The 25724-nt window shown below is 40.9% G+C and overlaps 5 protein-coding genes and 1 long non-coding RNA gene across 6 annotated transcripts in view; all 6 read left to right on the plus strand.

The window, feature by feature from the left end:
• Nucleotides 1–2705, plus strand: part of LOC124261790 — a 30968-nt gene extending 28263 nt beyond the window's left edge. The window contains exon 8 of the mRNA XM_046696143.1: nucleotides 2651–2705. The gene's annotated coding sequence lies outside the window, so the exon portion shown is untranslated. The remainder of the gene's footprint in view (nucleotides 1–2650) is intronic.
• Nucleotides 1–4551, plus strand: part of LOC124261757 (multiple epidermal growth factor-like domains protein 10) — a 47667-nt gene extending 43116 nt beyond the window's left edge. The window contains exons 9-11 of the mRNA XM_046696119.1: nucleotides 3460–3597; nucleotides 3750–3864; nucleotides 4173–4551. Of these exons, the coding sequence (XP_046552075.1) occupies nucleotides 3460–3597; nucleotides 3750–3864; nucleotides 4173–4371 (452 nt within the window). The 3' untranslated portion in view covers nucleotides 4372–4551. The remainder of the gene's footprint in view (nucleotides 1–3459; nucleotides 3598–3749; nucleotides 3865–4172) is intronic.
• A 3176-nt stretch (nucleotides 4552–7727) lies between these two features.
• On the plus strand, nucleotides 7728–12262 carry LOC124261778. Its single transcript, XM_046696134.1, has 5 exons — nucleotides 7728–8214; nucleotides 8990–9085; nucleotides 9581–9761; nucleotides 10434–10634; nucleotides 11508–12262. The coding sequence occupies exons 2-5, from the start codon at nucleotides 9002–9004 to the stop codon at nucleotides 11885–11887; spliced, it is 846 nt and encodes a 281-aa protein (XP_046552090.1). The 5' UTR covers nucleotides 7728–8214; nucleotides 8990–9001; the 3' UTR covers nucleotides 11888–12262.
• Nucleotides 12263–12590: 328 nt separating this feature from the next.
• LOC124261821 (receptor-type tyrosine-protein phosphatase alpha-like) lies at nucleotides 12591–14797 on the plus strand. The gene is made up of 5 exons (XM_046696201.1): nucleotides 12591–12622; nucleotides 12967–13003; nucleotides 13383–13480; nucleotides 13682–13807; nucleotides 14648–14797. Exons 1-5 carry the CDS (start codon nucleotides 12617–12619, stop codon nucleotides 14795–14797), a joined length of 417 nt encoding a protein of 138 aa, XP_046552157.1. The 5' UTR covers nucleotides 12591–12616.
• A 2363-nt stretch (nucleotides 14798–17160) lies between these two features.
• LOC124261830 (receptor-type tyrosine-protein phosphatase T-like) lies at nucleotides 17161–21081 on the plus strand. Its single transcript, XM_046696208.1, has 7 exons — nucleotides 17161–17274; nucleotides 17864–18010; nucleotides 18772–18796; nucleotides 18930–18994; nucleotides 19595–19717; nucleotides 20612–20713; nucleotides 21058–21081. The coding sequence occupies exons 1-7, from the start codon at nucleotides 17161–17163 to the stop codon at nucleotides 21079–21081; spliced, it is 600 nt and encodes a 199-aa protein (XP_046552164.1).
• Nucleotides 21082–21260: 179 nt separating this feature from the next.
• On the plus strand, nucleotides 21261–23226 carry LOC124261807. Its single transcript, XR_006894433.1, has 3 exons — nucleotides 21261–21285; nucleotides 21462–21600; nucleotides 22501–23226. It is a non-coding gene; the product is annotated as an uncharacterized LOC124261807 (long non-coding RNA).
• The last annotated feature ends 2498 nt before the right edge of the window (nucleotides 23227–25724 follow it).

Genomic DNA, 25724 nt, shown 5'->3' on the forward strand with positions numbered 1-25724 from the left:
AAGCGACTAAGTGTTCAAGCCTGTGGGAACCGAACTCAAGATGGACGACTCAAATGGCACAGTGCTGCTAACCTACAACGGAATATATACCATGAGGCTCGGCTGGCCATTGGCGAGGATGCTCAATAGATTAGATAAAACCCACAACCACCGTCACGGGTACAACCTAGTCCCCTACCGAGAGCTGTGCATTCATCTCGATCAGCTGAGCACGCTGAACAACATTCAACGCTGCTGAGAGCCATACCGGTGAAAACGGAGAAGTACAACGATGGCAGAACCGAGTCGTTTTCATCGTGGCAGTATAAGAGGTTAATGCGGGGTACCATCCCGGATATCAATATCAATTTTAGATATAGAACATAATCCTGTGAATATAGGATACCTCAGCGTGACACTGCACATGATGATAATGACTAGCGCTCAAGGACCCGGATCAGCTATGAGGTTGAAAAAAATGTGTCGATGTAGGGATCTCCGATCGCGGGGACACATGCAGGTTCGACGACCCCAGAATAGAGGGTAAACTGTATGCCTTGCAGCTTAAAAACAGCATTTACAAACGCGTCAAAGTCCCCCTCCATCAGTGGTGGTAACCTAGGTGATATAGTCAATACCTCAGGAGCGGCCCTCAACACTCTGTATGGACTAGCCCGCAGAGGTGCTGACGAATGGATGATAACCCCAGCGTTCGGTGGTAAGCTGTTTGACTTGGATGACGTCGAGGCCACGGTCGTCACTCGAAACTCACCGTAGAGCCTCGTCTTCACCGACGACGACAATTGGGTGCTGTAACCCTCTCAAGTCAATTGGATCATCAACATTACGCTCGGCTCCCCCTACATGTTCACGGAAAACAAGGACCACTTCATAAGCAAAATCATGAACAACGGAACCCTGCTCGTGGCTTATGTCCCGACTCAGAGACGCAGTGTAATCATCAGCGCATTGACGAGGAATAGGATATTCCTGCCGCTGTCTGGAAAGCCTGTTGTGCCCAACGTGAGCTTGCAGGTGGTCTCAGAATTCGATGAGTTGGATGACATCATGGAAAACGTGCCTGCTAATTCCACTCTAGTCATTCAAGTCTACCTCAGTAAACTACCGTCGTCTGGGCCGCGCGAAGTCGAGATCGTGAAAGGGATCAAACTCCAGTGGGCCAAACAACCTCATTATCAGGTTTGTTCTGTTTACATGCGGGTGGGTGTCGACTCCCAGACCAGTCTGCAGGGGGTCACCGTGACCGTGGAAGACACGATATCACTCACCAAAATCTTCTTACCCGACAACCTACATTTCACAGGCTTGAAGTGTACGTACGCAAAAAACTATTTTCTTCTAACGGTAGTATAGCAATGACCAGCCATCGTCACAACGTCACGCTTGGTGATCTAGGAGACACGGAGGGGTTCGATCTGCCTGGTGAGGAAGACACCTTGTACGTCCTACACTTGAAAGACAATGTGTACGAGCGGGTGTCGCTGGCAGACTTTAAGGAGCCCGAATGGTTGATAAACATGACCCTCACCGCACCTTACATCTTCTTTAAAGAAAGTGGTTACGTCTCCGAAATAAAGAACAACGGTTTACATCTCATGTCTTTCATTCCGGATAATGATGTGCAAGTTATACGAATACCTGGGTAGCTCGGGCATCGTGTTGGTCCCAAACGGTAGTAGTTCAGCTTTAAATTTAACATTACCCAGGGTTAGGCATGGCAGGTGCTGTGTTGTTGACCACCATCGTAGCAACGCCTGCGGTGCTGTGTATTGAAATAACGGCAGGAGTAGTAGGGTTAGCTGCAATGACACTTAAGTACATATCTCGCAGACTGCAATGTAAAGTGTTGAAACACGATGAAATTAGAGTTCTAGCCGAAGCAAAGTTGAACACAATAGCCGATCATATTTCCATCGCACTCATGGACAGTAAAATCTCAGAGGATGAGTTTCGTTTGGTGATGAAATTGCCAAATACCACCGCATGAAACAGGAGATCCGGTCCAAGTGTCATAAAAGCACCACCATCAGTGAAGACGAGAAAAAAAAGTTCATAGAACAAGGCCGGCAACAAATCATCACGAAGACCAGAGAACTCATAGGAGATACACGTTAAATTGTTACGCTGAGATTAACATAACCGAGTGACAGTGGCCGAAGAAGCCAGAGGTATTGATCATGCCTCACAACACAATATCTTTCACAAGGCCCCCCACAGGTGAAGTCAACATTCAAGGGGTCCATAATAGCCACGTGGAGGGAAGTGCTAAGGGTTCGACAAAGGCTTCACTGGGTAAAGAAGCTAATGTCAGACTTGGTCCGGACTTGGTCCAAAACCCCTATTACATATACTACTGAGATGTGATACAGGTAAGTGATACTGTAGAATTTAGATACGTATACGCGCCTCATTGCAGACGCTGACGTCAGGATATTCACGATAAATAGGAATGATTACCGAGGGGCAGGCGTTGTTGAGGTCTTACTGTGGGTAAGTTTTCAGGGGCATGTAAAGTGGTGCATCCACATCACCTACTGACTCGTTTCATACACTTTGCTGAACCGATCACCTAGAATGCTTCGAACATCAGATGCCTTTCAACTTTTTTTCCGAATGAAGATTTTTCTTCTTATCTATATTTTAATTACAGCTTGGAACAGCACGACTTATGGCACTAACTGCAATAAAATATGTCCTGGGCGGAAGTGTTCAGCTTCAAGTTCATCATGTGACCGTCACACCGAGCCTGTGAGAATATGTCCAGTGCACCTTCTGGGAAATGTACATATATACCATACTAAAACTCTTGCCATCTTTTTCCAGAATGTGATGCCAATCATTATGGACCAGACTGTCGTGGCGTTTGCTCCTCCAGACACTGTGCAGGGAACTCTTCGTGTAACCGAGCAGGGACCTGTGACAGTGGATGTGAGACGGGGTGGACACAGGGTGACTGTACAGGTAATGTCTTTATGTCATCCAAAAGTCTGGTTTCCCTACATAAAATGTTTGGAGTTTTAACACACGACTCGACTTCAGGAAAAGATCCTATAGCCATACATAGCTACATTAATTGCTGGTGAAACGGGATTTACGAGAAACATGAAATGTGTCACAGTGCCTGTCAACTGTCCGCCTGGAAGGTATGGACAAGGGTGTACGGAGTTCTTATTTAAAATAATATGTCTGGTGATAATGGCATTTTCGCCATTGGCAGCAGGCAGCACTCATGCTAATGGTGGACATTGTAGTTTTCGGTATTAAACCATGTCCACTGTCACTGCTGTCTGATTTCTGATATGTCATCTTTCACAAGGGGTTCATATGATGCATATCACTGTGTATCAGTGCGAATTCAGTTGAAGGGCTACAAAAGATTTGTTAAGAAATGCCATGATTCAAACATATTTCAATTTCCGTTTAATATTATCATTTCATCATTTAATACCTGACCTTCAGGATGCAAACCTGGAACTTATGGGCCTGACTGTACTCGTTGTGGACATTGTGACGTCACGTGCATTGTTGGAGATGGACGCTGTCCCGGAGAGTGTCTGGACGGCTTCACTGGTGACCGATGTGGTGAAGATGTTCGAGGTTCGAATCTCATTTATGTCTTACTAAAAAATTGTTTTAGATGAGCTTTAAACATTGATATTTAGTATGCATTGAGCCTTTGAAAACATGGGCGTTTTATAGTCGGACATACATGTATTCACAAATAATGTTTAGCTCATGTTAATTTACAGGTGTATCAGATTCAGTGTCTCCTGTTACAAGCGGAGTTATTGTGGGAGCAGTAATGCTTGTTGTAATGCTGTTGCTGATTGGTGGATTGGTAATATGTTTGCTGAAATCTGGAAGGTAAGTTTTGAGAAGGCGACCATAAGTGGTGCACTTGTGCCTAATCCCTTTGCGTTTTGAACAATATAATCTGTTTTAAAATAGACGTTGAAAACAGTATGAAGCAGGTGTTAAAATAATGTGTACATGTATATTGCTCTTAATTCTAAATACCAACTGCGAAAGGTACAAGTACAGCGGAAATGTTTCTGTCACTAGATCAATGTGCATTCAGCCCCCTGTGGAGTATACAACCCAAGCTAGGCTGTCAGGCTCTAGAATGTTATAACTGTCACCTGTCCTATATCTTTCAAACACAACTGTTTCAGACTTAAATGGATATCCTCACCTTGCACAGGTGTGAGAAAAACAGACACAGGTGGGACTGGAGAGGCCCCTGATCATGCGAACACGTCAGGAACGAATGAGCAAGACTACACCGAACTGAGTGAAGTCACCAGGGAGAGAGCGGAGAAGTCGCAGTACGATGTCATTCAGAACAAAGTGTATGAAAACAACCAAATCTGAGTTGAGACCAGTGGATCCTTTTCGTATGTGCTATGACATACCACATTTAATGTTCACATAACTGAATATGTTCTGCCCAGAGGACAAGTCTGGAATAGTGTATATGGTTATACCATGTGAGTGAGTGAGTGAATGAGTGAGTAGGTTAAAACTTTACATGGCATAGGCAATATTACAGCTGTATAGCGATGAAAACAAGGTAATCAATTTAAAACAACTGTCAGCGAAGGACAGTAAAACAACTAGACTATCACAGATATACAGTTAAAACTAGTACTTAAATCTAAAATACTTTAACTATAGAAGACGATACAATATAAAAACGGGCTATAGATCGCCGACAACTGAAGGTAGATCACAATACTAGGGACGGTTATACCATGTAAGATATCCAACCTGAAATATAGTATGAAAACCTTTTTAGTTCGTATTTGGTAGTTTGTACATATGATACGTGTTAATGATTTGTTATTATTATATTGTTATATTTGTTGTTATTTTTATAGGTTATGTCACTACTGAACAATACGAATATTTATGAATTGTATGATCACTACAATTTCCATATTTTACGCATTGAAGCTAATTTGCTTGATTGTATTTATGTTACTTAAAATTCAGATAATTGACACTTGTATTTTGTACTGAGGATGGTAAATACCGCAGAACGAAAGACATGTAATGGGATGGTAAACAATCTTGGCTACGAATACCTAGGATGGGATGTTGCAGACAAACGTTAAAATGACAAATAACCCATGTTGTATGTTATGGCTGTCAGATCAGTTCATGACATATACCATTTCTAGTGTCATTAAGTAATATGACTGAAATCATGACCACCGATCTCAGCAAATGTGATACTATCCGAATACTGCAAAACAACCAAGGTATATCAACTCGGCTTTACTCATGTTTTTGTTTTCATGTATTTCACCACGTAAGTAATATTTCACTTCTTCGTTTTATTGCATTTTAAAAAATGTATCTGAATGTGATTAATTTGTATAACCCATGCTGTGTCTGCCGTAAGATGTAAACAGAATAAAATTTACCAACAAAGTATTTGTAATTATCCGCTGTTTACTGACGTAACACATTCTAGTTATCAACAACAGGTGGGTTGCCTTTCGCACATCTAAGACTTTGGACTATTTTGTTCTTAACTGAGAAAAGTTACTTTGTCGGTGTTGAGAACAATGGGAATTGTCACACAGACGTTCATCTTCTATACGGGGCCGTGGGATAGCCTAGTGGTTAAAGCGTTGGCTCATCACGCCGAAGACCCGGGTTCGAATCCCCACATGGGTACAATGTGTGAAGCCAATTTCTTGTGTCCCCCCGCCCTGATATTGCTGGAATGTTGCTGAAAGCGTCAGTCAGTCAGTCATCTTATATACATATCATAGTCATCGTGGGACACTGATGTCATAAAGTTTTGACTGACCTTAGAGGAATGGTCATTCCTAACTTCTGTGTGAACATATGTTTGTGAGAGGTGAATTGTTTGATAAAGATCTTTAGAAGTTGCGTAATGACAAAATAGTAATAGTCATTGCATAGACTACAAGTTATTTGAGTGAGTGAGTGAGTGAGTTTGGCTTTACGCCGCTTTTAGCAATATTCCAGCAATGTCACAGCGGAGGACACCAGAAATGGGCTTCACACATTGTACCCATGTAGGGATTCGAACCCGGGTTTTCGGCGTGACGAGCGGACGCTTTAACCACTAGGCTACCCCACCGCCCCACAAGTTCTTTGATATCCCTCGGGCGACGTTTGTGCGAATAGTATATAATCCTTATAAGGGTATTAGGATAAATAACAAAACGTCGCCATTTGATATTTAAGAACTTGTAATCGATAGTGAGTGAGTGAGTGAGTGAGTGAGTGTGTGCGTGTGTTTGTGAAATAGCTTGTAGTAGCTTACTTCTATATTTATATAATCTTTGACTTCATTGCATGGATACACAGAGACATCATTGCCGGGCGCCACTCAGGGTCAGTGAATTTATCTGGGTTATCTTTTGTCGCTTCCTCTGGAAATGGAATCGGACTTTCTCTTTTAAGCTATCAATACACAAATACATGCATGTCTGTCACGTGTTGTGTGCAAAGAGCAAGGGGACTAACATTGCAAGACAAGTGGAATATACACTGCTTTTGCATCTTTTTTCTTTTCGAACCGGATGTCAGTAAGCTGGAAGTAATAGAAACATGTTAGCAAACATTTAACTGCGAGAGTCAGTATATCCATTTGTATCGTTACTTTCTTAAAGCGGATTTGGCTGAAAGTGAGTTTAGCGGAAAACGGAAGGATATAACCCTCTTGTAAATATACAGCAGCTGTGCAAACGAATACCCTATACTGACTATTACAGATTCCACATTGTGTAAAGGCTAACAGAGCTGGGTAAATTAAGAACGGACCACCAGGTGATGACACAAGGTGTTAGCAAAAGGTGAACATGTCCTGCCATAGGTTTCCCTGTCCAACAGGTTTCATGTCACTGTAAGGCTTGTCATTTCAGTGATATATTCAAGGCCTGAATGCAAATAGCCCAGGTTTCTGTGTAATATCAAGGTAACTGCAATCTGAGCGGCACTGTTGTATGACAAGCACTTGTAGGAGTAAAAGGCCTAGTCACTATCGAAAATAACATAAGTAGACCATGTGTATGGACTGACGGAGTGCCCCACACGGCAAACAATATCAACACACAGGGGATAACTCATGAACCACAGGAAGTGTACAATGTCATTCAATGAGGTGGTTAAATGAAACATATGGGATTACACTTTCTCAGAAAAGTACAGGTTCTATTGTTTTAACGGTGAGATCCATTATTGAACCCACAATGTCCCAGTAATGCAATCTAACTCACTCAGCCACAGCAATCTCCACAAAAAACAATAGGTCGTGTTTGATGAAAGTAAAAAGTAATACAATACATTTAATTTAAATACGCCACGACATACATAACATCAAAATAGATATACAGTATTGTGTTACGAGCTCAGGTAAATAGATTTCTGAGGCCTCATTGACACGTCGTCTGGGTTGGGCGCTCGTGACCTAGGTGGAAGCTACCCTGTAAACAGTGTTGGGATGTCAGCCTGACAACGGGACCGTGAGTCACATGCATGTGTAGGAGGAAAATAGTGAGTGCGACCTGATGACACTTTACTCAACATTGATCAAAGCATTGCTTCTCACTATATTTCTGCATAGAACAATTCTCCTGAAGTCCCTCTGCCCAGTCCAGGGCTGATACGTCGTCATGGCTGACCGCATGTAACCCAGATGGAAGCTACCCTGCAAGCTCTGTTGGGAGTCAACATTACAACGGGTCAGTGAGTCACATGCATGCATAGGAGGAGGATCTAGTCAGTGCGAGCTGTTGATATTTCACTCAGCTCTTTTCCAATATACAGCAAGATAAAACCGGTATCTCTGTGCCTGGCTACATACCTGCCCACAGCATGTATCTAATCTAATCCCTTCTGAAAAGGATGTACCTGAATATGAGCAAATGTGACATGGATAACGAATGTGAAAGCTGAACACATTGTTCACAAATACGTGATATGTGTCTAACAATCTTATTAAACGTCTGTGAAATTTTGTTGTGTGTTACTGGCGTTGTTATGGACTGTAGTCCCCTATCATGGCTCCAAAAGATAAATTTAGATACATTTACACATACACGACACAGTGGATATTCAGTGAGCGTAACCTTTAACACATCTTGACTGCGTATTTCACTTCCTTGTTTCTCAACATGGCGGGTGTCAGGATATTCGTTGTAGTGGTCTTACTTCAATGGATACAGCTGACATCGGGTGAGTACAGCAGCCGATTGTCTTACGTCGAAGAATACGTACCTTCCTCGAGGATGTGTACATCACTACAAATAATCTATTGTGTATATATATACTGAGACGAGCATGTTGCATACACGTTTGACAAAACTTGTTTTGCAAGTGTTATACATAGACGAACCCGTCCACTATCTGCGTGTGCATCTCAGCTAACGGGACAATACCAGTAAAAAACGTGTTATAAACCTCGAGTATAACTCACTGTTGTGTGAAGCGTTTGCTTCGTACAAAGCTTAAAAGATGTAACTGTGGTCGAGAGGAAAGAGCAAGATGAAAATGGATTATCCCAACTTCAGTATATTACATATGGAAGGAAAAGGTTGTATTTCTAATCTGACAGTGTTATAAACTTCGCGTATAAGTCACTGTTATGTGAAGTGTGTGCTTAAAAGCTTAATAGATATCACTGGAGTCGAGAGGAAAGAGCAAGATGTTCATGGATTATACGATGAGACTAATGAATCGATTTCACTAGGGTATTCTATTAACCTTTCCAAACAATTAACCTCACAGCAATAAATATTCATCCGTGCATTTTACCAGCTTACAACCCTCTATATATTATACAAGGAAGAAAAAGGTTGCGTGTTCGTCATACATAATCTACTGTCAGAAACTAGAGCAATGTTTTCATGTGTATTTCTAATCTGTACCTTGAACTACAAATTAATGTAAATATGTCACAAGTTGTACATGTGCGTTTGCGCATGATGTCAAAAATAAATCCTCATTTCAGTCGTCGTCAAACATGACCTTCGCCTACATTCTGGGTCCTGTCATACATAACTCGACTTCTAGTCATCCGAATACACGACTTTGTCATCCAAGCCCAGTGAGTGAGTGAGTGAGTTAATATTTAACGTCTCATCGGCAATATTTCAGCCATATCGTGACGAGAACATATTTGACATTGAAATGGAATATATGTATATTATACAAACCTGTCGACGAAGGACAGTAAAACAACTAGAATATCACAATTAGAATTAAAACTAGCGTGGAAAGTTAAAACTAAGAGCACTATTTGGACAATACAATATAAAAACAGGCTATAGATCGCCAACAACAGAAGGTAGATCACCATCCAAGCCCAGAGATGAAGTCATCCCTATTGAGGCCTTGCCATCTACAGCACATTGTCCAATGATCTATGTATCTAAACATTGTCCTGTCATCCATACAACATGATTTCATCCACTATCCAGTGTAGCGTTATCCAATACCTGTTGTCCGCTCGTCAGTAAACGGATACATACCACATAGCCTACTGGGAAAGTTTAACTACTCCTTTCAGTGTTGAATGTTACTTCTCTGTGTCTCCACACAGGTACCTGTCAACCAGGATGGTTTGGAGACTCCTGTAGCTAATCCTGTCACTGCGGGACATCATGTGACGAGACTACGGGTGTCTGTTCAGTTGCCTGCGACTCTGGATGGATTACGGGAGGAAGCATGTGCCAGAAGCGTCAGTATCACATACAAACATTTAAAAACCCGTGAAGATCCGGGTTAGAATTTGTCTTCAGTAACACATGCTTGTCGTAAGAGGCGACTAATCGGATCGGGTGGTCAGGCTCGCTGACTTGGTTGACACATGTTATCGTATCCCAATTGCGTGGATCGATGCTCATGCTGTTGATCACTGGATTGTCTGGTCCAGACTTGATTATTTACAGACCTCTGCCATATAGCTGGAATATTGCTGAGTGTGGCATAAAACTAAACTCACTCACTCACTCAGTATCACACACATATTATCACTTCATTTTTTTGCGATATCTTTCATTCTCTGTTCTGTCTGTTCTGGTTCTTGTGATAGGGGTTGGACAAAGGATGGGGGTCTTTGGCAGAAACGTGGGTGCCGCATACAAAGGCATTCATATGGATGCTACTATTCTGTTTTGGTGGGTGTGAAAACTGCTTTTCGTACAAATCATTACAAGCTGCCTGATGACCCGATCACTTACACCGTATTAATATTTGTAACAAAACAGATAGGTTGTAGGGATGTGGTTATCATTATACTATGAACTGGAATCCGACTGTCACTACGCATGTAAACCCATGATAACTTAATATAGATAGGATATCACCCGACAAATACAGGGTCATTTTCAGTATAAGCATATACTGGAATGTGTATGGAACTCCGTGTGTGACATTAATTTTGTACTACATAGGAAACATTGCACTTCAAAAGACAACATCAGCAGCATCAGTGTTTGGAGGCTGGCTTGCATCAAAGGCTGTGGATGGTGACAATAACGTAGATGGTGGGATTAGCACCTGTTTCCACGCTGGTGGATCTCCGTCAGACTGGACAGTGGATCTGGGCCGGGACTTCCAGCTGTATGACATCAGGATCTACAGTAGACGTAATTGTACGTATCAAGGCATCGTTATGTAATAGAAAACTAAACGTTCGATGGTCCTTTTAAGATTGTAATGTATTAGACTACTTACCTGAACTCCCTGCAGAATGCTTGTCTATCATTACAGTACATCCTAACACATTAAAAATAACACATTATCACGCCAACACCATACTGCTAGTTATGTAATGATATAACAGATGTTGTAAAGATACATTTATATCTATATACGTTTCACATTAATGAATTAGCTTAGAAGCAATTCCGTCTCAAGGTTATTATAACAATTACATACTGGATAAAAGAAGAATACACTCTCAGATATGTGCACTAGGTACTGCTCTGTCACCAAAATAGACATATGACGAGGCACATTTTTAGTGTATGCTGTTGGTCAAACTCTAGCAGTAACGGTGTTGCACCATTGTCAAATATACATCAATCTAACATTTATATATATACGTATTTCTATTAATCCTATTTTTGCTATACTGTTTCAGAATTGATTTACTATACACATGGGTTACTGTATATATACGGACAATATTAGCAATTAACGTATCAATACCTTTGAGGATCAGGACGTTTACTGTAAGGTACAATGAATATATCTGGTTCAGTGAAGAAAATACAAATTTAAAAGGGATTTTGTGCAAAACATGTGCACCCAGAACTATCTTGAGCTTCAATGTGCTGTTATTTTTGGCAACCGATCGGGTGTCAGTATTCTAATCCCCATCTGCTGTAAAACATATACATTGGAGGTGTCTCCTCGGTATTATTCCATTACATGAACATAGTTTTGTGATCTGAAATATGAGCTAACAGCAACTATGTTGACACAGTACTATAGTGTAACATTAAAACAATGTTGCTTTCAAGCCTACTCTAGAAATGCCAACTCCAACATCTTACTGAATAATGACACCTCCAACATCTGCTCCACCCTCCCGAGTTCATCCACCAAACCAACTGACGTGTCGTGTAACGGTACCGGCAGATACGTCACCATCAGGAACCAGGGGTTTGGAAGAACTGATGGGTATACTTTTGCTCTGAACATCTGTGAGGTGGAGATCTATGGTAAGTCATGTATTGTATTAAGTATGTGTATTCGTGTGCTTGTGACATGCATGTGTTTCACTGTTCATTCACAGCGAATGTACGAGTCATGTAAGTTCCATGCCAGGGCCCCGATCCATAAATCATTTGTAACCTTTCGTAGTTTAACAGTTCATCATAAGGTTACGAAAATGTCGTAGAGCTAAAAAGGTTTTGTGGGACCTTGATCTTTGTCTCAATATTCGAGAAGCTTTATCAAACACGTTGTGAAAGTGCGGCATTGTTGATTGGATGTATTCATCTATGTATAAGTGGGTATTTGAAGCTCGGTCCTTTCTAGTCGACAATGCATTCATACCTAACGAGATTCAAAATTTATTTGCAATAATGCAATAATATTTCTATGAAACAAGTTCATGCTTCTTGTGTCTGACGAGGGAAGGGTTATTACGTATTCTGCATTAGGAATTTTTGAAAACATCTTGTTTGGTTTAATTTTGTTGGCGTTTTACGCCTCACTCAGCAATATTCAAGCTATTGGGCAGCGGTCTGTACCAGACAATCCAGTGATCAAAGTCATGAGAATCGATCTACGCAATTGGGATACGATGACACGTGTCAACCAAGTCATTGAACCTGACCACCCGATCCCGTTAGTCCCCGCTTGCAACAAGCATGGGTTGCTGAAGACTAATTCTTCCCGGATCTTCACGGGTCGAAAATGTCATATTGTATGAAATATACACAGCAAATGTCCGAGTGTTTGCAAAGTTTTGTGCCAGATGTTTGCGTCAGTGTTTTAGAAGCTATATCATATGAAATGAACTGCAGATTTATTACTGAACAATTGTGCAAGTTGTAAGATAGATTCAGCCAACTGCTTCACTGTTTTGTTAGTCCCAGGCTCTGACTATATCAACGCCAGTCTGATGCACGTAGGATTATTTTATGCAAAACGTTCTGACGTATTATATGATCATTCCTCTGTTTTGTATCATGCAGTAATCTGTCTTAAGTGCTGCACACCAGTGAAGATCTGGGTCAGCAACTAATACTTGTAGGAAGTGACTAAAGTGATAGAGTGATCTGGCTCGCTGACATGGTTGATACATGTCATCGGATCCAAATTGCGTAGATCGTTGCTCATGATGTTGATCACTGAATTGCTAGTCCAGATTCGATTATTTACAAACCGCAGCCATAATGAAATAAACAACAAAACAACCAGTTTGAAACAATCTGAAGTCCTGCACTATCACAGTTTCCTCTTCTGTTCCAGAGTTTTAATCAAAGGAGAAACTACATCGCCGCTCAAGGTATGTTGTATACGATCATAGTGAGTGAGTGAGCTAATATTTAACGTCACAATGTCATTCTTAATATCAATAAATCAATAGGCAGTAAAGATTTACTTTACTTTTTACTTTGGACAATTGACATTAGAATGTGATTAGAGCCAGCAGAACACATATGGTTAAAACTTAGCTTTAAAGGTGATGACAATGTTGTTGTAATGTTTCAAAACAACGCCATCCGTTTTCAACTCTGCTTATGTATAAAACTTTAAATTTATCTCTGGAGGTAGCTAGTTGAATTCAAAGTGTCTCATTAATGCTTCTTCTGCATGCGCCGCCACTGTAGATCATCCCTCCTTTGAGAGATTGATGTTGATATATAAATACCGTTGATTTGTAGCCCCCAGTAAGAAGACCGTGGGAGACTTCTGGAGAATGATCTGGGAACGTTCCTGCAGCCTTATTGTCATGGTGACTGGTCTCGTAGAAGGATGTAAGGTAGATACAAGCAGGCATGATTTACAACTATGATAAACAAGAATTTTAATTTCGGAGATAGACTTTGTTCCGAAAATACTTTAAACAATTAAACTTACTTGAGACTAAACGACAAAAGAGTGTTTGCTGGGCATTCAGAGGAACCTGAAAAATGCAATATTTTGGTTAGAATGTGTGTGGTATTGTCAGCATAAATTTCAGGTGAAATGTGAACAGTACTGGCCGTCACAGGGCGTCCTGAACACAGGTCTGTTCCAGGTGGAAGTTGGAGCCATACAAACCCGAGCAAACTTTACAGTGAGACATCTGAAGGTCACGTCTTGTACAGTAAGTATCGGCATGATGTCATGGATTATTTACAGTCATATTTTATTTGACTAACGTTCAGAAATATAAAGTGAAAAACCGCTTTCCATGGCTGTAAGAAATCTATAAGTATACAATCCAAATGTTTCAGGAGCAAGTATTTGTGAATCACTATCGTGTAGGTATTCTCGAAAAGATGACAAACAATTTCAAAGGCTGTCAAGTGTTCATCTGAAAAACAATGGAAACATAAAGTAAAAGTAAAAGATAGGAAACTTCATTGAACATCAGTTTTGCCACTGATGCGTCAGATTTGGGAATTTGTCTCCCATATCGCTACAATAAAATGCTTTGAAAGTTTAACTGAGATTTATCGTGATCACACATCTTTTCAGCAAGACTCGTTCGAAGCTGATTGAAATCTTCGTTGAAAGAGCATACTGCATAGTACCTTGAAACCTTGAAAATGTAATCACCAGTATTTCTAAGTAAGGCGTAACAATCGCAAACAGGATACTTTTTTCATGTATAGACAATTAAAATATCATTTGTAAGTTCTCAAACTGAAGAATTCGTGGAGAGTCCAAACATGTAGGGGATATATATACCAGTTGTCTGGCTGGTAATCAAATGAATACGCTAAGAAGTAGGAATTACCTCAAGAAACGTCAGACTTAAATGTCCCAAGTGAAGTGAAAATTAAACTCAGTGTATAAGATTAAAGTTGATTGGCTATATGAAGAACACTACTTTGGAAGCATGTGAGAGTTGTTATATAAACAAACAAACGCGTGAATTTGAATGAATGTGCAATTGGCGCCTGATTTGTTGAACTATGAATGCTAATCCTTTCTACAACAGACAGCAGAAAGTCGGTCAGTTCTCCAGTTCCACTTCACAACCTGGCCTGACCACGGTGTACCTGACACCCTCGCTCTGGTCAACTTCATCTGGCTGGTGAGACAGACAGCTGCTGAGACAAACGGACCACTACTCGTCCACTGCAGGTAGGCAAACCATCAAAACGTCAGACGGACCACTGATTGTCCACTGCAGGTAGGCAAACCTTAAAAACGTCGGACGGACCACTGCTCGTCCACTGCAGTTAGGCAAACCATCAAAACGTCGGACGGTCCACTGCTCGTCCACTGCAGGTAGGCAAACCATCTAAACGTCAGAAGGACCACTGCTCGTCCACTGCAGGTAGGCAAACAATCAAAACCTCAAGACGAATCACTGCTTGTCAACTGCAGGTAGGCAAACAATAAAAACGTCGGACGGACCACTGCTCGTCCACTGCAGTTAGGCAAACCATCAAAACGTCAGACGGACCACTGCTAATCCACTGCAGGTAGGCAAACCATCTAAACGTCAGAAGGACCACTGCTCGTCCACTGCAGTTAGTCAAACAATAAAAACGTCAGACGGATCACTGCTTGTCCACTGCAGGTAGGCAAATCATAAAAACGTCAGACGGACCACTGCTTGTCCACTGCAGGTAGGCAAACCATAAAAACGTCAGACGGACCACTGCTCGTCCACTGCAGGTAGGCAAACAATCAAAACGAAAGACGAGCCACTGCTCGTCCACTGCAGGTAGGCAAACAATCAAAACGTCAGACGGACCACTGCTCATCCACTGCAGGTAGGCAAACAATAAAAACGTCAGACGGACCACTGCTCGTCCACTGCAGGTAGGCAAACAATAAAAACGTCAGACGGACCACTGCTCGTCCACTGCAGGTAGGCAAACAATCAAAACGTCAGACGAGCCACTGCTCGTCCACTGCAGGTAGGCAAACAATAAAAACGTCAGACGGACCACTGCTGATCCACTGCAGGTAGGCAAACCATCAAAACGTCAGACGGACTACTGCTCGTCCACTGCAGGTAGGCAAACCATCCAAACGTCAGACGGACCACTGCTGATCCACTGCAGGTAGGCAAACCATATAAACGTCAGACGGACCACTGCTCGTCCACTGCAGGTAGTCAAACAATAAAAACGTCAGACGGATCACTGTTTGTCCACTGCAGGTAGGCAAATCATAAAAACGTCAGACGGACCACTGCTCATCCACTGCAGGTAGGCAAACCATCAAAACGTCAGATGGACCACTTCTCGTCCACTGCAGGTAGTCAAACAATAAAAACGTCAGACGGATCACTGCTTGTCCACTGCAGGTAGGCAAACCATAACAACGTCAGACGGACCACTGCTCGTCCACTGCAGGTAGGCAAACAATCAAAACGAAAGACGAGCCACTGCTCGTCCACTGCAGGTAGGCAAACAATCAAAACGTCGGACGGACCACTGCTCATCCACTGCAGGTAGGCAAACAATAAAAACGTCAGACGGACCACTGCTCGTCCACTTCAGGTAGGCAAACAATCAAAACGTCAGACGAGCCACTGCTCGTCCACTGCAGGTAGGCAAACCATCAAAACGTCAGACGGACCACTGCTGATCCACTGCAGGTGGGCAAACCATAAAAACGTCAGACGGACTACTGCTCGTCCACTGCAGGTAGGCAAACCATCAAAACGTCAGACGGACCACTGCTGATCCACTGGAGGTAGGCAAACCATATAAACGTCAGACGGACCACTGCTCGTCCACTGCAGGTAGGCAAAGCATCAAAACGTCAGAAGGACCACTGCTTGTCCATTGCAGGTAGACCAACCATCAAAACGTCAAGACGGATCACTGCTTTTCCACTGCTGGTAGGCAAACAATAAAAACTTGAGACGGACCACTGCTCATCCACTGCAGGTAGGCCAACCATAAAAACGTCAGACGGACCACTGCTCGTCCACTGCAGGTAGGCAAACAATAAAAACGTCAGACGGACCACTGCTTGTCCACTGTAGGTAGGAAAACCATCAAAATGTCGGACGGACCACTGCTCGTTCACTGCAGGTAGGCAAACAATCAAAACGTCAGACGGATTAACATGTCAATCATATATATGTTTGAGTAGGAGGGACGATAAAAAAATTTGCAATTGCAATCGCTTGTTAAAGTGACTCCATCCTTCATGTTGACTGAAAGAGCTTGTTTTGGAGACACTAGCCATCCCCTTTCAGATGACGTAATCATAAGGACATAACTTATTCTAATGTTTTCACTTATTCATACATGATACACTGAATGGTCACACAAGTGTCAGCTGACAATATATTGTAAACAGTACCAGCTTGAATATCTGGACACAATGTTTTAGGAAGATTGAAATGGGGGTGTCCTTAAACAACAGCCCTCGACAAAAATCTTTGACTGTTGATTATGAAGGGAAGTCATCCAATACTATACTGAACATATTTTATATGATATACTCTGAGGGCATACCATTATCCAAGAGGTACCAAATGAAATGTTAGAAATATTTTGCCCCCTGATAGACCAGGCCCGAGGGGAGGGGGTGGTGGATGTCCTGGGGTACGTGTCAACCATGAGGGATCAGAGGAAGAACATGATACAGACTCCGGTAGGTGGAGTGTAGATGTCCGGACACTGATGGGTGAGTGAGTGAGTTAAAATTTTACATCGCATCGGCAATATTACAGCCATACACAGCCATGGAAACAAGGTCATCAGTAAAATCTGTTTAAAATATATGTCGACAAACGACAGTAAAACCAACTAGACTATCACAGATATATATTTAAAACTAGTAATTAAATCTAAAATACTTTAACTTTAGAGGACGATACAATATAAAAACAATCTATAGATCTTTCTAACGTGTATATTGAGACATGGGAAGCTTATTCCTGAACTTAAGGTGTGCACAAAAGGTAACTTTTAATCATTGAAACTAGAGTTATGTGGCTTATATATAATCCTAATCAGATTTAAGATGAGACGCTTCCACTGTCATATATTTTCAATTAGGCTTGTGAGTAAGTTTGGATTTACGCCGTTTTAAGCTATATTCCAGCAATGTCACACCAGAAATGGGCTTCACACATTGTACCCATGTGGGGAATCGAACCCGGGCCTTCGGCATGAGGAGCGAACCCTTTAACCACTAGGCTACCTCACAGCCCCAAATTAGGCTTGTATATTTCCCACAGGAGCAGTATCAGTGTGTCTTCCATTGCCTATTGGAGATGACAAAATATGGCAACACCAGCATGGACGTTGACAGCTTCATCAATTGCTATCTCAACAGTGGTATGGACACTACAGTGGACGGAAGGACATTCAGGCAGATGTCAGAGGTCGGTTTACAGAGAACATAATACATCGTTCTTTCAGTTATCAGTATACCTAGTTCTGTGTATGCCATTATACATTTCCCATTCTCTCACTTCTGTGTAACGGAGCCACTAAATAAGTATTTGAGACGGGATTTCTATGTAAATTATCTTTGCATATGGTACATTAGATATGGTACATTACATATATGGTACAGAAACCGTACTGTAGTATTTATGATTGGTTACGGATCATCATTTACCTCCAACAAAACCTTCCAGCAAGAGCAGGTACCGAGACCTGATAGTTGGTCGAAATTGAGATCTTGTTTGGGTCGATAGAACAAGTAATTGTAGTTGTTTGGGTCATCTGACAGAATTGTGTGGGTGTGTGCTCCAGTTTCAGTTATTTACAAGTTGCAATTACAAAAAAACCGGTGTGCACTAATTCACCCACCTATGCTGTATCTATGTTTAGGTTGTTCTGCCAATTCACTTTGCCCCAATAGCATTCGTAAAGTATTAAGACATCATTTGTACAAACGTTTGTCTTGTTTGTGATATCTATTTCAAGTAAGATCTATTTCTTCATCTGTGTCAGGTTTTTTTCAAAATAAATCATAACAGTACTGGTGTGAATCAATTGATTATTTGTCCATTCGATGTGAGTAATCGATGTGTTACTGCCTCATCCAATCAACATAAACCAATGCACATTAATAAAATTCATGTCAAAGAATATATACACTGTATGATATTTGATTCACCGATCGATTTTGTTGCAGATGCTTACAAATCAACAAAACGATGGTAAGTAGATACATGGTGTACTAAATATCGATGACAATGTAAACATGCATCTTGAACGATATGAAGCTAGATCAGATTACCATTTCCTTAAAAATACGTATTGGTGGAATGATCGAAACATTAAATGTTGCAGATTGTCCCTCCCGACACAGGATGTGGGTGGATGGTAATCCTGACTTCATTGTCCGAGTGGGTCCGGTAGGTGGACAGAATTTCCTTGACGTGGACTGATGTTTTCAATTAAATATTAAATGAAACGAACACGAACGGAACAAGTGTTATAATGTACACGTGGTTTGACAACCATATCAGTATCAGACAATCTCTATGTGAGCATGCAAGTATCGTTGAAATGGTTACTGAAATTTTGAAATCTTTCTCTCTCCTCTCCTGTTAAGTTATACCTGCGTAAAGATCTAAAAAAACACTCGTAGGTGATCAACCTTCTAAGAATTTTCCAAACACAATACATATAATAGATATGCCGATTTTTAAGTAAATAAGATATGGCGTAAAAATTATTCGGTTTTATATTTATATCTCCTTTGTTTTGAAATTTCTATTTGAACTAAACTGAACTCAAATATTCCCTCGATAGTTCTTCTCCAGAAATGTAATGATGTGTGAAATGTCCACAATAATAAGAGTAGCATGGCATATGATATTTTCCGTTCGTGACTTCCCGTGTATCATATATAATGCTTAAGACATTTCACCAAAATCAAGAACATAATTGGAAATTAAAACTTTACCTTTTCATTTTGCATTTGAGAAGTATCGATCATTCACGTGTTTTAGTCTATGACCTATGTGAGCGGGTACCTTCAAGCGGTTGCCCCGCCAGCTGGGTTGGTGAAGCTGCTGTGGAAGCTGGTGGAAGAGAACAACATCCACAACATTGTTGTCGTCACCCCACTGGAGGTATCTATTTGACAGCTCTTGTGTTTCTTTCTGGCTTTCAGTATGCCAACCCTGGGGCAGGATGCGCTTGCAACACGCATCGCTGGCAACACCGCAGTTTGATACAATACTGTTTCCTAAACATATGCCAAAGAGAATCTGCAGTGACCATGTATGATAATGGCAGTTAACTTATTCAATTCTATTTTCTGTCAATTATATTGATGCAAAACAGTATTCATGTTCGCATAGAAATATGTTCGCATGTTCAAATAAAAGCTGTTCATGTTTAAACTAACAATTGATATAATCTCTGTATCCTCTATACAAACATTAATCCTTGTCAAGTGTGTTCCTAACGACATCGGGCGGTGGGGTAACCAAGTTGTTAAGCGTTCGCGCTCAACGCCGACAACCCGGGTTCGATTCCCCACATGCGTAAAATGTATGAAACCCATTTCTTGTGTACCCCACTGTTTTATTGCTGACCGATTGCTAAAAGAGGCGTTAAACTAAACTCACTCACTCAGCATGGTATAGTACCAGTGAAGATCCGGGTCATCAGCAACCCATGCTTGTTGTAAAAGGCGACTAACGGGATCGGGTGGTCAGGCTTGCTGGCTTGGTTGACACGTGTCATCGTATCCCAATTGTGTAGATCGATGCTCATCGATCGATCGCTGGACTCGGTTATTTACAGACCGCCACCATATAGCTGAAATACTGCTGAGCGCGGGTAAACCAACAACCCAATCAATCAACCAACATAACGACATATAAATATTGTACACCTACTTAATTGTAACTGCAGGAAAGTTATAATGCCATGTTGCAAATATAAAATTATATAGTTTTGGGTAAATATGTAAACCAGTGTATTTTTCTTATCTCACTGACCGTTTTGCTTATTCCCAGGCTGATGTTGCTGGAAAAGAGAACGAGGAGAAAAAGTATGGTGATGTGACCATAAAAACGACCCGTCAGATCAACCTTACTTCAGGCCTCATTCTTGTGAATGTAAAACTACAAACAAAGGCGAGAGTTCATACTTTAAACCGTTTGTATTTTGCATGTAATTAGCAAAATCACCCCTCCCAAAAAATGAAAAACAACTACAAACACCCCCCGACCCCACCCCAGAAAAGAAAACCCAACCAATAACAACAAACAATAAACAAAGCAAATACAAAACATAAAACAAAACAACAACAAAACAAAAGAAAAACACCAGTAACGCAAAAGTAGCAGCATTGGACGCAATTTGGCGTATATTCATACAAAATGAACACGAAATATGAATTTCTTATTTGTGCATGTATCGGCATTGACATGGACCTCACACTGACATCACCTTCCCTCAGACTGACCTGATGAAAGTGGGTTAAACCCAATTCGCTCATACTCTTGTTTCGTGTTTTGTCCATTAAGAAGTTTTGATTTCTGTCACAGAACTCAAAACTCACCCGATCAGTGAAGATGCTGCAGATACCTGGTCAAATCTCTATTGAACACCTTGGGGCCTTAATACTAGGCAACCCCCACCTCCACCACCTGTCATGTCATCCATACCCTACTGTTGTGCTGCACAGGTAAATTTTACATCATACATTTGTTTATCTCAATTTTGGCAAAAAAAATTCTTCCAAAGATCAAATACTACTGATACGATTTTTTCATTAAAATGATCTGGTTTGAGTCAGTGTCGAATTGGTATAACTGAAATATTGTTCAAAACATGATTATAAAGGTCACGGTGTGTTTTCAGAGAGGCTGACCGAAAGACTGCTGTGTCTCTTGGCATCATGGGAAACATTCTCTGTGGCATCCTTGATGATCATCGCGTGGACGTCGTCGGGCATGTCAGAACATTCCTCCAAAGTTGTCCTGGCTTTCATCTTACAAGGGTGTGTGTTTACTCCCATATTGTCGCCAGTTCTGATATTGTCGGGCATTTACCCAGTCAGCAATATCCAAGCTGTAAGTCAATATTCCAACTCTGACCAAATCTAACAAGTGATTGATATTAAGAGCAAGGATCTATGCCCTCGGTACTGACGACTTGAACCCCAAATTTCTCAAAGTTTGAACCGTGGCAAAACCTCAATCCAGTCTCATGTGGTGAGGTTACACATTTGCTTCTAAATATATGTAAACTGTTGGTTGGTCCCTTATCAATGTGGCAATCCGAACACAGAATATATCAGTCAAAGCTTCAATCGAAGCAGCATCCGCAATCCGATATCAGGGTGTGAGGCTTCAAATGTTAACCGTTGAATGGGTGATACATCTCCAATATTTTCACCGGACTTTGAATGATTAGTTACCCTATTTGAAAAATACACACGCCTTTCTCTGATTGATATCCCCCATCACCCACCTATGAGAGTAACTTCCTAGTAAAGAAACATGGATCCACACATCAATGTTTCTAGAGTATTAGTTCACTCTGTCCAGTTGATACAACTTTAATATAAATAGGGGTTTCATCTGCTACCGAGTTGATTATGTAAGCAAACCATTCGTGGATGATCTCCTTTAGTTGGTATTTATTTGGTGTTTAACTCCCCAGACAGCAATGATCTACCTATGTCACGGTCTGATTTATATTATGAGCTTGACACGCTGCCGGGGTTATCTGACACTTTATGTTTAATCTATCACCAGGCGCAGTAAATGCCAGTCTCCCTATACGATCACCATGGGTCGTTACGCATATATTTTTAGCCACCATACCCGCTTGGGCTCAAAGCGTTTTGAATTACTTTGATAATTCCACGAAGTATATAGTATAGTTGCTGTTGCAGGATGATGTTCAGCTGCTGTTTGACTTCAGTCGTCAATGTGGGCTGATGGAGGCGGCGGCAGGCAACTACGCTAATCTGTGACAGTGGACAGTTTCTGTGTTCAGTTTGAAGTTATCATATGGTGACCCTAAATATTTCTGATTCTCTGGTAAAACTGTTTATTTTCACAATGTAACCTTCTTAGTTTTTCATTTTATTGCATTGTATTTTACTTTGTTGCAATGTTGTTGCATATGTCATATGTTCGATTTTTCTATTTGTACATAGTAATTGAGACAATAAGTTAGGATACCTTAACATGCGCTATCTGAGCTAGCTGGTGTTCTTAAAGACAACAACCTACACATGTTGTTGACATTCGTGGCAAGCAGTTTGAATGTGGGGGAATGAGAGTCGAGGATAATGGAGTTCCAGAGGATACAATGATTATATGTATGTGTTACTCCAAGACCATAATGCCATCAGTGATTTAGGTTAAGTGTGTCTAACAAACAGCAATTAAGAATACTGTTTTCAAAATGCACATACCATGACACGGTCTTGTAGAAATTACACATAATTAGGAACAATTGTTTGCAAATGATCTAGCGTTTGTCTCCCTTTTAAATAACTCATAACTAGCTTACAGAAACGAACTCAATCTTATTTTATATGAATCAATAAATTTTCAAATTTGGTCAAACAACATCACTTTGAATCAAAAGCAAATAAAACTAAAGAGATCATTATTGATATCTGAGGAAAGCTTACTTTACGAGCTGCAAAATTTCGAACGAACTTTTCCTATTTTCTTTTCATCGAATTTAATTTCCATCGATATTGAAAAAGAAACAGGTCTCGCCATTAATTTACCTCTGTCAGAGTGTTTAATTACAGTTCTTTCTTACCCTATTAATGTTGCTCTTATATCTTAAAGGCACTATTCGCTAAGAATAAATAATGCATTTGTCTCAATAACACTAACTATCAGCCCTCAGGGAAGCTACCATATAATTCATTGCAATAAACATTACGTAGCTAAATTACATTAATAAATAAAAAAAGTTCGAATGAATTTATGCCCTCAACAGACTGTACTTTCTTTCAAGCGAACCCCATAGAGTTATCTCCCCTGGAACGCTCCTTACGAATACCCTACGCACAATTTGTGATTGAAACCAGTTTGGCCAACACATCCATCACAGCCTGCGACAGTTGTTGATGTACGGAGCAGTTATTTACATTCCATATATGGCAAGTGTTCTCTGTTTGGAAGCTGTTAAGTTTCAAGTATCGATTTCAGGCAAGTCGTAAGGGATAATAAGTATTTTATTGCATCTATAGGAATTTAAAGCGAGTGCATATGCCCCAATATAATAATATAAGCGAAAATATTGTCGAGAATGTGTTACATTGTGCCTTTACCTCCGATACCTTTTGTAATGACCTTTTTAGTGCTGTACATATATAGTAGCCAAAGTAGTATCTGAGCTATTAATAATAGCATACGTATAGTTTAACAGTTGTGTCTTATTGCCCATTTTTCAGACTGCTTCTCTCACTTTTCTCTTAGTTTTAGAACATGTCTCGTAGTGCCCTACAAAACAGTAAATGCTTAACTTCATTCGTATGTGTAGTTTATTGTATTTTATTGCTTCCTGTTATATTTTCACTCACGATGTCATTGGAAAATAAAGTTTCTTCTAATCTGATGTGCAACTTATTGTGAATAGTCTAAGCAGTGTCAGTTTATATTCTTAACAGATAACCGATTACCTTTGGCTACAGAGCCATGCATGAAGATCTGAGATAGACACGACATTTAACAACTCATGCTTGACGTAAGATGGTCAGGCTCGCTGTCGTGCTTCACACATGTCAACGTTCCCCAATTGTGTCTACAGATCGATCGTGCTATTATCACTGGCTTGTCTGGTCAAAACTCGGCCATTCATAGACCGCCGCCATATACAGTACACTTTGAATATAATGCCACCGTTTGTCCAGGAGAAAATATGGCGTTATATCCAGGGTGGCATTATAACCAGGTAGGACAGTATGCAATGAACAAGGTGGTCGAGGTGATGCCTCACCTCATGAGACTTGTGTGACTAAATGATCACAGCGTCTTGGGGATCACAGCGTCTTGTAGGTTGCAGGAAGTGTATTGTCACATGTGTTATCCTATCTTGGATTACATGGCTACTGAAATCTAAGCATTAATGAGTTTGGTTAATTAATTTGAGTCATATCTATTAACCAATTATGGCATGTATACTACCTGCAGCCAGTGTAATTGACATTTTAACCAAAAGAAAATGACATTTTTTTCCCCAAATAATTGGCATACGGCGTTATATCCAGTTGGCATTATCACCAGGGTATATTTTAGGCAGGAAATCCGTTCTGGCAAAATATCCAGGGTGTCACTATAACCAGGGTCATTATAACCAGGGTGCACTGTAACTGGAATACTGTAGTGTAGATTTTACAACCAACCAACCTTTGGCTTGGTGGGTTACATTTTTTCCTTCGTATTCAAATGTGCTTGTATAACATAAGCTGACAGCTGTTTAGTTTTGTGTTTCCGTTCAAACAATGGGTACATCAGAGACTACCGAGAATTTAACACCTCCTATCCGACACATCCTGGTTTATAAAACTGATACATATAATGTAAACCAGAATGCCGTTGTACAAAACAACCTTAGCGCAAAGACCGCTTTGTACTAAGGCACCCAGGTCCATGCTGTTCGACCGTGAATTCAACATGTACACGTTCGAGACAACGCAATCGAATGTAGGTTCAGGAAGAACGCCTAATTTGAATGAAATAAAAAAAAGGTATAATTGTTTTTATTTCCGCGGTATGATGGAGGCCTTACATAATGGAGTCAGGATGAAACACAATGTCAAAAGACTGACACCATGAGCATCGTTTTGTACACTTGGAATACGATGACATGTTTGCGAGCCTGACGCCAGTTCGCGCCTCTGATGACATGCGCGGGTTACCGATGGTCAAGCCAAGTCCGGACTTCACGAAGTGCTGCGCGTTAGCATTTAATAATAGTGTACAGTCCTAACAAAGTCCTAGTCCATCTAGGAGTGAGTTGAGTTTTACGCCGCACTCAGCAATGTTCCTGTTATATGGCAGCGGTCTGTAAACAATCGAATCTGTACCAGACAATCCAGTGATCATCAGCATGAACATCGATCTACGGAAATGGGATACGATGACATGT

Source organism: Haliotis rubra, unplaced genomic scaffold (genome assembly GCF_003918875.1).
Source record: "Haliotis rubra isolate DU_JTF1 unplaced genomic scaffold, ASM391887v1 Scf1198, whole genome shotgun sequence".
NCBI classification, from domain to species: domain Eukaryota; kingdom Metazoa; phylum Mollusca; class Gastropoda; order Lepetellida; family Haliotidae; genus Haliotis; species Haliotis rubra.

Excerpts from the sequence above, each read along its gene's own strand:
- LOC124261821 (XM_046696201.1), top strand. Across the intron at positions 13,004-13,382 it reads AAACTACATCGCCGCTCAAG|CCCCCAGTAAGAAGACCGTG; the intron begins GTATGTTGTATA and ends GTTGATTTGTAG. Across the intron at positions 13,481-13,681 it reads GTCTCGTAGAAGGATGTAAG|GTGAAATGTGAACAGTACTG; the intron begins GTAGATACAAGC and ends CATAAATTTCAG.
- LOC124261778 (XM_046696134.1), top strand. The coding sequence starts at position 9,002 with ATGACCTTCGCCTACATTCTGGGTCCTGTCATACATAACTCGACTTCT. Across the intron at positions 9,086-9,580 it reads GACTTTGTCATCCAAGCCCA|GTACCTGTCAACCAGGATGG; the intron begins GTGAGTGAGTGA and ends GTCTCCACACAG. Across the intron at positions 9,762-10,433 it reads AAAAACCCGTGAAGATCCGG|GAAACATTGCACTTCAAAAG; the intron begins GTTAGAATTTGT and ends TGTACTACATAG.
- LOC124261830 (XM_046696208.1), top strand. The coding sequence starts at position 17,161 with ATGTTAGAAATATTTTGCCCCCTGATAGACCAGGCCCGAGGGGAGGGG. Across the intron at positions 18,011-18,771 it reads CATTCAGGCAGATGTCAGAG|ATGCTTACAAATCAACAAAA; the intron begins GTCGGTTTACAG and ends ATTTTGTTGCAG. Across the intron at positions 18,797-18,929 it reads TACAAATCAACAAAACGATG|ATTGTCCCTCCCGACACAGG; the intron begins GTAAGTAGATAC and ends TAAATGTTGCAG.